Here is a 12,142-nt window from a genome sequence, read left to right as displayed (position 1 = left end):
AACTGCTCCCCTCACTTCCCATGTGTGAAGGCATGGGGGTGAGCGGCAGAAGCCAGCCTGGTCAGCTTACGCCCACAAAGAAGGTTATTGGAGATCAGGAAGAGTGGGGCTGAAGGCTTGGTCTCACCTCTCGGAGCCCCACTGGGGGATGGCCCAGGCAAGACTTGGAGCTGTTGCATGGCTCTTTGGGGAAGAAGACTGTGCTAGGAACATTAGAACTACAATTACTCAGGCCAGGGCCCGCCCTCTCTCCTTCCTTCCCTCCCTATCTTCCTCCCTCCCTCCTCCCCTCCCTCCTTTCTTCCTATTACAGGCAATGACTTGGAGCCGATGTGTACAGTCATTGGCATAAACGTAGAACTCATGATGAGTTTGTGGACTCAAACAGACCCAGCTTTAATCCAGAGAGCCCATGTCCAAGAGCTGCATGAGAACCGCCCAGCCCAGATCATGGAGACTGTCCTGGGAATCCCTGGGAGATTGATGGCAGCAGGAGGCCCCAGGGGGTTATCGGTTAGAGTCGGGTTCCAGATGATCAGTTCCTAGTGAGAGTCTGAGACACTTTACTAATCCTGGCTTTTCTCCCAGTGGCGGGAGTTGCCTGTAATTCCAGTGATCCCCAACTGTATTGAAGATTTTTTCCTTGGCAAACATTCGGGGTGATCGATAGCTCTGCTGGCATTTCATGGTTTCTGGAGGCCATGCCGCTGCCTGACATTTTCAGGAGACTAACTTCCGCGTTGGCGGGCGGGCAGGTGAACACAGCCCAGGAGACCCCCATTCTGAAGGCCTGTCGGTTCTGGGGGGCTGTGGCTGTTTATGACATATATCGTGAGACGTGCAGTCCAGATACCTGTTACAGACCCCGGCCTTTTAAATCCTGCCTCATGATAAAGTGTCTGAGCAGTTTATAGAATGGACTTTTTCTGGGGGATAATGATAGCTTAAGAAAATTGGAAAAATGAAAGTTTCCAAAAAGGGAACAAAACTCAAGACGTGCATAGAACCAGCTGTGTGAGAGCCTACGAGTTGCTGGTGCACAGCCCAGGGTTGACACTGGGTTCTCCTACTAATGGGACCAGGCACCTGTGGTCACTGCTTGCAGTGACAGTGGAAGCCACATTAGACTGACCCTCATCAGGTATCCTGAAGCCAACGGTTAAAGGGAGGGCCTTGGGATATTTTTTCCCCTGAGGGAGAGCCTCACTTGGCCGTGCTCAGGGCTTCCTCCTGGCTCTGTGCTCAGAGATCAATGCCTGGCAGTGCTCAGGGGACTATATGAAGTGCCAGGGATCGAACTGGGTTTGGCCCCGAGTGCAAGATAAGCACATGATTACCCCCACCCCGCACTGTGCCTCTGGGCGAGACAGTAGAGACAGGTGATGTGATCCTGTGTGTTGGAAAGCTTCTCCGGGATAGCGGCAGAGATGCTCGCTGGGATCCTCCTGCCCTTGGCAGTGGGTTTGCTTTCAGTCACCCACAGTCAGCCAGAGTCTGAGAGAGTCACATGCAAAAAGATCTTGAGAGAGAGACAGACGGGGCGGGCTGGGGAAGAGTGAGAGAGGCAGCAGGCAGGAAGACACGCAGAGCACACATGTCCTGGTAACTCTTCTTGCAGTTCATATCATAACCACGGGGCCGGAGTGATAAGACAGCTGGGAGGGCGTTTGCCTTGCCCAGGGCCAACCGGGGTTTGATCCCCAGCATTCCATAAGGTCCCCCGAGCAACTCCTGAGCATCTTCAGGTGTGACCCAAAAAGAAAAAAAAATCTTAATTGCTCTATTTTGTTACTGATGTTCACCTCTCCCCATACCTAGTTTATGACTCAGACTTTATCCTGAGTGTGTGTGTGTGTGTGTGTGTGTGTGTGTGAGAGAGAGAGAGAGAGAGAGAAAGAGAGAGTGGATATAGGGCTGTGTACCTGTAGTTGCAGGTACACAGTGTTGGGGAGGGGGACACTGAACAGCTGTTTCGGTTTGGGCATATAAATATTGTGGGAGACGTCTGGCTTTCTTCCTCCAGACTTCCAGACTCCCAGACGCGACCCTCTGCAGATGCTGCTTTTCAAATCCAAGAACTTAACATTTGAAGAGATTGTTTCTTGCTCCTTTCTAGTCCAGGGACTTGCACTCAGCCCCAACCATCCATCAGAACTCGTCACCGGTTGGGGCTGAGGGGATCTCCTCTGGGTTCTACCTGTCTGCTCTCTGAGCTCTGTTCTGGGGCCTGGCTGTGTCTTCTGGGCACCTGACCTGGTGCTGACACTGTTCAGGGATTCTGTTGCTCCTCAAATAATAATCAGAGAAGTGATGATCTCAGTGCTTTCCCCCTTTGGATCTTGACTCATGGGGAGATCCAGGTGGGGCATATTTAGGAGAGTTTAGACTCTGCTTGGAAGTGTGGCCTATAGGAGGAGCAGCTGTTCTCTCCCAGGTGTTTCAGACGCTGAATGGTCTGAGCATCGCATACAGGTTTTCTGTTGCTAAAGAACTAACATGTATGGGTGAGAGCTCCGGGACAGTGGGGACAATGTTTGCCTTGCACACAGCCAACCTGGGTTCGATCCCTGGTATCCCATATGATCCCCTAAGCATTGATTGGGTAATCGATTCCTGAGTGCAGAGCCAGGAGTAACCCCTGAGCGCTGCTGAGAAGAGCCCCCAAACCAAAAAAATAGTAAATGTAACATGTATATCTTTATCTGCAGGAGGCAGGGACCTCGCCTGGCTGCATGTATATGTATAAGTGTACATATTTCCCTCCCCCCTCCCTCTGCAGCTGTGTGATGACCAGGGTCACCCTTGCCTGACCATGATGCTCCCACTATCAGCCATGCTCACAGGGCGGCTTGCACGCTGGGCTGTGGTGCTCACACACCTTTTTAGTTGAGTTCACTGTATGTGTGTGGAGGGGTCACCCTTTAATATGTGCACACACACCTGGCTATAGCACGGCACCTCTCCCAGATGGTTCAGAGCAGCAGGGATGGTGCCTGGCACATGTGATGACACCGAGGATTGAACCCTGGACCTCATACTTGCAAGGCAGGTGCTTATCCCCTGGGCCATCTCCTGGCTTCCCCAGCTACTTTTTGTGTGTGTGTGTGTGTGTGTGTGTTGGGGGGAGGGGGCCACACCTGGCTGTGCTCCAGGGCTTACTCTCAGTTCTGTGCCCAGGGATCTCTCCTGGTGGGGCTTGGGGGGACCATATGTGGTGACAGGGATTGAACCAAGATCTGCTACACGCAAAGGAAACAAACCCCCAGGTCTACTTTATTTTTTCACAATCGTCACTTTCTGTCATGTCATGAAAGGACACAGTGTGAGAAGCAACCCGGAAAGCCAGCAATCAGTCCCTGCTCTGGCTCTCAGGGGACCTGTGAGCCGTGGCCCCTGCCTGCCCCTCTTCTCTCTTCTATGAACAGGTGACCCTGTAGGTCTTTTCCCGTGGTCCCCTCACTGCTCTTGCCCTCGCGTTCTTACCCGGGAAGTGGCTGTTATGAGCTTCGTGTCATGTCTCATTGGGGTTTGCAGCTGCAGAGCCTCCTGACGGAGAACGTGGGTGAGCCATTGTCATCTCACTGACTTGTTTTCCTGTGTGCCTTATTACCTAATGCTCCCTGTTCCTATGGCCTTTCAATCCCGCTCTATAGAATCAGTTCCATAGGCAGCCCTCTGGGTCACCCACTGTCTCTGACTCCTCCTCTCTTGTCCTGAGGAGCCTGTGGCCCCTTTGCAGTCCCCAGTGGCAATGTCGCTAGTCGTGGCTTATCTTCTCTGTGTCCTGCGCGTTTCATCTGAGGGCAGGTACCTCTTCCGATGGCAGGGACTGTGCTGGGCCATTCCTGCCCTGCAGGCTTTTTCTGTCTCAGGGAATGGGGGACTCGAAGTCATGTCCAGGGGGCAGGAAGCCCGTCCTGGAGATCCTCAGGCCACTGGGCAGAGTGATGGGTCCGTGCTCAGTGCAGTGCTGGCCCACACCCTGCAGTGTTTGGGGCCACGCCGTGCTGGGAGGCCGACCTGGGCCCTGGGCAGGGTGTGGGCACTCACCCCTGGACTCACTTCCCTCACCTATTTTCAGGGAAGAAATGTCCAGGATTCTCTTGTAATTCAGGGGAACCCTAGACTGACTGTTTCCTGAGCCCCTTCCTTATTTTAGCCTCCTCTAATAGTTCTGTTAACAGTCCAGGATGGGGAGTTTCTTTCTGTGTCGCTGCTTGAGACGTGGTCACTTGGAGGCCCAAAGTTGGATCTTCACCCATTCAGTCATCCATGTATTCTCCCCAGGAGCCCTAAGAAGCGGCTTCTGAGCCGCCTCTAACCTTCCTGCTCTGCAAGTGCCACAGAACTTCCCTGGCGCTGTAGGCAGTGGGGTGAGCCAAACACACACACACCCAACCTCTTTTCTGCTCTTTGGGACTCAGATGTGCCCGTGGCCTTACAGTGGCAGGAGACATGTCCCTCCATCACCGTGCCAGGGACCAGCCACAGGTGAAGCGGGCTGCAGGAAGGAGCTGGCAGAGATGAAGAGAAAAGGAAGAGGGAAAGGGAGTGAGGTGGGGCCTGGGGTCTTACAGCTGCCTGGACTGGCCCTGACTTGGCCTGTCTGTTGCTTTAAACCAATGGCGGCTTCACACCAGTCGCAAATCACAGCTAATTGAACCTTAGGCTACACTTTGTGTTCGCTTGTGTCTTCCTCTGTTTGGTGGGTGGAACAGTTGTCCTGGGGTCTGTCAGCTCATCTCTGGGTGTTTGTGAGGGAGAGCGCTGCTGGTTTGCAGCCCTGCTCTGAGTGCTCTTGTTTTGGCTCATCTGATCTTCGAGAGGGTTCCATGACAGTCTGTGAGATTTCTGTTGCCTTCTGTGCCTTTCAAATTAGTCTTTGTCTCCAGGTCTTTCGGTGGCTTTTTGTTAAAAAAAAAAAAAAAAGACATTTGACCCTAGAAAGTTACACATCTCCCCCACCCCCACCCCCCGGGGGGGCACCCATCCTGGGTTTGACCCCTAAGTCCCCTGCTAAAGCCATGCCGGACCTTTCAGGTCCTGCTTACACCAGGACCCGCTGACCTAGTGAAGTGGGTTGGGCTGTGCCCCTGATCCTGCCCGCAGATGTTTGCAGAGGCCACGTCTGTGTTTGATCTGGCTTTTCTCATCCTCGTGGAGGAGATGGAGCAGGGCCTGAGCTCAGCTGGGGCTCCGATTCAGAGCATGCAGCAAACAGCAGAGCCCATCCCTGCCCCGGCCTTCCAGGGGGACTTCCTGCAGCAGACAGAGCCAGGGGTGCTAGATGCACTAGTGTTGCACTAGTTGCACTAGTGTTCGGAGGAACCGTGTGTGTGTGTGTGCGTGTGTGTGTGTGTGTGTGTGTGTGTGTGGTCCAAGCAAGGGCATTTCCAGGTGCATCCCAGTGTGTGTGTGTGTGTGTGTGTGTGTGTGGGTGGGTGTGTGTGTGTCCCAAGCAAGGGCATTTCCAGGTGCATCCCAGTGTGTGTGTGTGTGTGTGTGTGTGTGTGTGTGTGTCCCAAGCAAGGGCATTTCTAGGTGCAGCCTAGACCCACCTGCTCAGACAAAACCAGTACAGGACAGGAAGTCTCGCTCTGCTCTGACACATCAGAGTGCCGGCAAGGAGGATGTGTTTGAGGGAATTGATGTGTTGGGAGTTTCCAGTGCTGTTCTGCATGTTTGGATAAAATAATAGGCTCACCACTATTTTCGTTTGCGGAACTTTCAACTTCACAGTTTCCCTGTGAGCAGGTCTTTTCAGATGTGTTTGCTGTAAATTCAGAATAAATCACCCCAATCATTATTCTAAATTGCTTCTGTTCTTACAATTGTCAGCCATCTATTTTCCCGTTCTGATGATTTTTTTTTTTTGCTGAGCAAAACATAATTGCTTTGGTGGAAGATAACCCCGTGGTTGGCGTCATCCAAGATTAAAAATAGAACCGTGTGTTTTGCAGAAAATGCAATTAAAGAAGCAGCCTCTCCTTGTGCCTTGTCTTACTTCTGTGCTTAACTATTCTTTTCAGATGAGAGCGATTTCGGAAATAAAATTGGATCTTGATTTGAGATGATTTATATCGGAAAAGAGCCATGAATTATATTTGCAAGATAATATACACAATGTGCATATTTCACCCACAGCCAAGTTTCTCTATTACTTGCATCTCAGTCTGAGGAGGTAGAGTCACCTTACTCCACCATGGTGGGGTTGCTTCTTTGCAGTAGCTTCCAGGTCACTGTGTTGACTGCTCTGGAGTTGGAGGGAGCTCAGGCATGGTCCTGGCATTTCACTGAGGACATTTTCTTTCCTCATTCTCTTAGATCTTTCTTTGTTTTTGTTTGTTTGGTTGGTTGATTGGTTTTGGGTCATGCCAGCAATGCTCAAAGCTTTCCCCTGGCTCTGTGCTCAGGGATCACTCCTGGAAAGGCTTGGGAGGACACATATTGTACCAGGGATTGAGCTGGGGTCAGCTGCATGCAAGGCAAGCCCTGTCACCCCTGTGCCATCTCTCTGACCCCGTGTGTGCTTTTGGGGGGAACAGGTCGCTTCACATCTTGGAGCTGTCGCTTCTTTATCCACGAGAAAGGGAGGGGAGCATCTCACAGTTGGAGTTTCTGAGTGACTCTCAGAATTATCCCTTGGTTCCCTCTGAGAAGCCAGCCCAGCGCCTTCTGCCTTCCATCCATGTTTCCCTTGGGCATTGTTCTTCTGGAACATTGGGGAGGGGTGAGCAGTAACAGACTTTGGAAGGAAATGGGGAGGAGATTGTTCCTGAGCTAGATGTTGGGTGCGGGGTTGTGTTTGGTGAGCTGTGGCCTGAGCATATGTTAGAAGCTGCCCATTGTTGCTTTCCATCCACACTGCAGAGAAGCAGAGCGTGGGGTAGGGGGGAGAGATCGCTGGGCATAAGCCTGCACACAGCTAGATGCCTCTGAGAAACTGGCCTTGTCAGGGAGCCACGGATATTGTCCAGGTGGAAAGGATTCCCCCGAGAAGGGAGGAGCACTGAGGCCAGGGGCTCCTAATCAGCTCCCCTCCTGATTTATCAGTAAATAAGTAAAGGCCCCAAAATTCAAGTGGTGTGGCCGACAGCCATACTCGGCCCAGGGAGAAGGGAGTGCACTCCTCTGGGAATCGGGCAACATGGTGGGGAATCCAGATGCGGAATTTCACGATGAGGATCGCAGCAACAGGGAAGAAAATAGAGTGTGTGATTTCAGTCCTATATGGGATGGGCAGAGGGCAGAAATGGGCTGCAGAGCATGTGGGGGGGGGGCGGGGAGTTTTATAGTGCATGCCTTGCTTGTATGGTCACTCCCAGGAAAATGTTATAATGTGACTTATGAAAGAATCTTCATTATAGCGTGCCTAGTGACTCAGTTCTGGGTACTGTTTACTCAGGAAGGTGGAATTGCTCCTGCTAAATTCTTTTCAAAAAGCAGTTAACCTGAAATTGAGGAAAAGGTCACCAGAGAGGACAGTAGCTAGAGCATTTGCCTTGTCCATGGCTGACCCAGGTTTGATCGCCTACACCGCACACGGTCCGCAGAGCCCTGGCAGAAGTGATCCCTGAGCATAGAGCCAGGAGTGAGCCCTGAGCACTGCTAGGTTCGTTCCCTCCCCCAAAAAGGAAAGGGGTCAGAAATTTGGATTTGTCTGTCTGGAGTATATGTCTGCATTTCTGGGCAAGAATCCGAAGGCAGTCATAGTGTGCAGTGCAGACATTTGACAGAAAACACTGGAAGGAGCAGTCAGGATGGAAGGATTCGCCTCTCCAGGAAACAGTTTGAATTTTCAAATCATGTTTAAGGATCACATTGATTGAAAGACATCGAGTCAATATTCCTCGACTTGACTCGTTGCAAACACGCTTAGCTCTTAACGTTCCTGCTTTTGATGTGTTTTGAGCCACGAGAGATGCCCCTTTCAGTAAGCGGTGCTCCTGTGGTACCACAGAAAGTCATGCAGATGCTAAGTGGATGGCAGTAAGACTCGGGGGACTGTGATGTACCCGGGTTACATTGCCCACAAATGCCCTGGTGTTCATAAAAGGGCACTTAGCTAGGGGCCAGGATGTGGATCAGTGGGAAAAACACATCACATGCTTAGCATGCATGAGATCTGGGCACCGCAACTCAGAGCAACAAGGGATGTGAACAGGATCCGTGAACTGTGTGTTCATAAGAGATTGGGCCAGGCAAGGGAGGATGGCTGCCTCTCTCTCCCCTGGGCTTCTCCGACTTCTGGACTTGGGGCATCTTGAACTGGAGCTGGAAAGCATGGGGATGCCATGTTTCGACTCCCCAGGTGGTGCTCCAGCCTTGGTTACGGCAGAGGACGGGCAAGTGAGCAGGGGCCTGTGCTAGGTGCATGCCCAGTAGTAGTGCATGCTGGTAGTTTAAAGCCCAATGCCTTCTCCCGTCATCTCTGATGCCCTCAGAGCCGTCCCAAGTTCTGAGGGGGGGTGTGCCCCCACCCATGGAATCTACACGCTTCTGCAGCCAGACTTACCTCAAGAAGCTCAAGCCTGGGTGGAATTCAGACCCCTTCATGCATGTGAGTGTGGTGAGGCACAGAAGATGGGGGAGCTTCTCAGTCCAGACTTTGAGGTTCATCTCCAGGCAGAAGATGGCTGTTGAAGGCAGACTATTGGAAGGGCCATGTCCGAGGGTGCTAGGCGGGGGTCTCTGTAAAAGTGGGTTCCCAGGGCACTACGGGCTTGGGATGGGGGGAGGGGAGCGATGAATTCAAAATACTCCAGAGTCAGGTCAGGGCAGCCTTCTAGATGCGTCCTGGGGTCTGGAGCCTGCAGCCAGGGCGCTTGCAGGAGGGCCTTGATTCATCATCGTTTGCAGATGAAGGAAGCGATTCGTCTCCGAGGCGGACTCACTTGGTGTTGTCATGCAGTGGATTTAAAAGTTGATATGGGTCCTTGAATCTCCTGGCGTAATTATTCTCGGAGAGCTTTTCATTATACTTAATGCGATTTTAATGGAACTAATGTTCTGTATCAACAAAGACATTGTTTTTATTGTGAAGCGAAGACACTTTCAAAGGAGAGAATCAGAATGATCTGCGAGCCGTTCCAACAATGAAGGTGCTTTTCTAAGCCTGGTGACATATCAGCCTCCCTGGTATTTTCCTTCTCACTGGGGGTCAGAGACGGGAGGGGGAAGATGAGGCAGAAGACTCTGGAATGCATGGGGGGGGGGGGGGGGACTGGTTGTGATTAGTCCCTGAAACTCGCATTTGTATCTTTTTGTTTCGTTGCTTTGGGGCCACACCTGGCTGTGCTCATGACTTACTCCTGGTGCTGTTCTCGGAATTTCTTCCTAGCTCTGCTCAGGGATCACTCCTGGTGGGGCTCAAGCAACCGATGCAGTACTGGGTGAACCCTGGTGAGCAGCACAGCCAGCGCCTGGCCCCTGTACTAACTCCCTGGCCCACGGCTGTGCCTTTAAATACACAGACAGGCCCTAACCTACAAGTGTCTGGGAAACACGGGATCCCCTTTGGTAAAGATGCAGTCTCCTCATAAAACCCCACAAAATGAGCCGTCCTTGGCTTAGTCCTGCACTCAGTTCCTTCCCGGCTGGGGAGTTTCTTCGTCTCTTAGTTTTTAAGAGACTTTTCTGCCCTTCCAAGCCTGTGTGTGAGCCTCTTCATTCCTGGAGATTCTCACTCTGGCATTGAACCTGGTACACTTCTGACGCCAGGTCCCTTCGTCACTCCTGGGGCATCTCGGGCTCAGTGTGGGGTGAGTGGATGTGCTGGAGCCACTCTCCAGGGGGTCCTGGGGATCTGCATGTAGGGAAGGATCAGAGGGTCAGAACCCTTGGTTGTAAGGGAGGTGCCCCAGAGGCCCCTGGCCAACCAGGAATCGTCTCTACCACCCTGAGTCCATTTCAGTCCTTTGAGGGGGCGTCCCACATGGAGCTCTGGTGTCTGGTGTCAGGGTCCAGGACCCCCCCTACCGGCGGCTCTTGCAGTGTGATGGGTTGGTTCCCCGGGGCTGGAGGCCACTGTCTTGTGGTGTGGATCCAGCCGCGCTGTCTCACTGTCCTCTCCACTTCCTTCCAGGTTCTGCTCTCAGGACTCATCGGCGTGGTGTCCTGGAAGAGGCCGTTGTCCCTTGTGGTAAGTTGCGTGGTGTCCATATTGGGGTGCTGTGGGGTGGGGAGCAGAGGTAGGCGGGCCCCGCAACTCCTGGCTTCTTTGCAGATCCCCGAGGGTTCAGATCGCCCTGTCATCCTTGGTGCAAGTGTTTCCTTTCGGATTAGAAAACCCCTGCTCATGGGAGCCTGGAAGGGGCTGTGTGCAGAGAAGGGGGAAAGGGCGCTCTGGGATGGAGCCCTCCTGGGCCACATTGTATTGGCAGGAGCCGATGGAGGAGGGGTGCTCCAGGTGGATCGCGCCCCAGGGACGGAGTCAGCCATTGATCCGGTAGGAATATATTTATGCACCGTGTCCGGACTTGGGGAAGAGGTTTTCCGGGGTCTGATGGTAATGAAGTAGACGGCCTGACTCTGTTCTTCTTTTTGTAATCATCAATTATTCAGACTCTCTTCTTTAAGTGATTAGACTTGGGGTAATGACGCGTGCTAAATATTAATGGGTGCAGGCGGAAGCTGGCAGTCCGCGTGTCAGACTCCCTCCCTCCTCACCAGGAGCGTGAACAAATGTGATCTGGGGGAGTCCCAGGAACCTGCTGCTTCCTCAACTGCAGAGGGAGCGGGGAGGCTGACATGGGCCTCACAGTGGGGAGCTGGATGTGGCTTCCCCTTAGGTTTGGAAACTGGGGGTTGCCACCCATCCCGCTGGGGTGTCGCTGGCTGTGGAGATCATGAGATGTTTGGTAACAGTAAGAGGCTTCCAGAGGCACCACGGTCGGACGTTTATTCCGAACCCACTGCACTACGGCTCCAACGTGGCCCTGACACGCTTGCCTGGACGTGTCAGGAACACTTCGAGGATTTTAAGGGTGACTTTTAAGGGTCCAAAGGGGTCACAAAAGGAAACGGCTTAAACAGCCTGGATTTCAGCTGCAGGTCCGCGCTCCGCTGCCTGTCCGCAGAAAGGTCCGGATGGTTTACAGAGTAATTAGTGCCACTTAACCTGTCCCACCTCGTGTGACTGAGCTGGTCCAAGTGCTGATAAAAGAGGGCCAGAGTGAAAGGACGGCAGGCAAAGTGCTGGCCTTGCACAGCGCCAACCCGCCAAGGCTTAATCCGCGGCGCCCTGTATGGTCCCTAAGCCCTTCCAGGAGTGGTTCCTGAGTGCAGAGCCAGGAGGAAGCCCTGAGCACCGCCAGGCCTGACCCAGAAACAGAGGAAAATAATTCCTTCTCATAAACATTGGTGAGGAATCATCTGACTGAGGAAGCGTGCTTGGTTTCTGCCTTCGTGCTCCAGTGATAGTTCTGGGGCCCTTGGGTCTGGGGTATCAAGGCGATGAGAACCGAATCTGTGCCCACACAGATTGTCAGCAGGTCCCCAGAGAGTTCTGTCAGGATGCCATGTGACATCACTACAAAAGAGGCGACCCTGTCACTCAGAAAAAAGGTTCTGTGGAGCTGCAGCTCAGAGCCTCGGGGCAGAGCTCCCCAGATTGTGAGGCCCAGGGCTTGAGTCCCCAGCACCCCATTCACTGCCCCATGCCCCATGATGGCACTCCCACCCCTATAGCCTAGAAGTCGGGGTGTGCTCTCACACCACTCCCGGCCCCTCTACTTCAGATTCTAGGCTGAATCTTGACCTCTCACGTGGGCTGCTGCATTGACAAACCCCAACCCAGAATAAGGTTCACCCCCAACTCCAACACTGGACTCTTCAGGGCTGCTGGCCTGTGGCTCCCTCACCCCCCATCTTCTTTTCCCCTGCCTCATTCAGGAGACTCTGCCAGCTGGGGATCTCCCAGGTCCTCCCAAGCATGTTTTGGAGTCTCACACGCCAGTACTCAGGGAACCAGCCTGGGGACCACCCCAGGTTGGCTAAGGCCAAGGGGAGCACTGGATCCCGTGTGCCCTGCCAGCCCCCAGGCATGTCTTTTCTGTGGAGCCCATGGGAGTGTCACGAGAGGTGAGAGCGAGACGGAGGACACTTGTCTCTCTGGATGCAGCCATGAGGGGGTTTCCGCAAA

The 12,142-nt window shown here is 53.1% G+C and overlaps 1 protein-coding gene across 1 annotated transcript in view; it reads left to right on the top strand.

The window, feature by feature from the left end:
* Positions 1-12,142, top strand: part of ENTREP2 (endosomal transmembrane epsin interactor 2) — a 144,701-nt gene that overhangs the window by 55,324 nt on the left and 77,235 nt on the right. Inside the window, exon 2 of the mRNA XM_056124458.1 lies at positions 10,085-10,141. Within this exon, the coding sequence (XP_055980433.1) occupies positions 10,085-10,141 (57 nt within the window). The remainder of the gene's footprint in view (positions 1-10,084; positions 10,142-12,142) is intronic.

This window comes from Sorex fumeus, unplaced genomic scaffold, assembly GCF_029834395.1.
Source record: "Sorex fumeus unplaced genomic scaffold, SorFum_2.1 ptg000051l, whole genome shotgun sequence".
Classification (NCBI taxonomy): Eukaryota; Metazoa; Chordata; class Mammalia; order Eulipotyphla; family Soricidae; genus Sorex; species Sorex fumeus.
The sequence above is the reverse complement of the archived record's forward strand: the minus strand, read 5'-3'. Positions and strand labels throughout refer to the sequence as shown.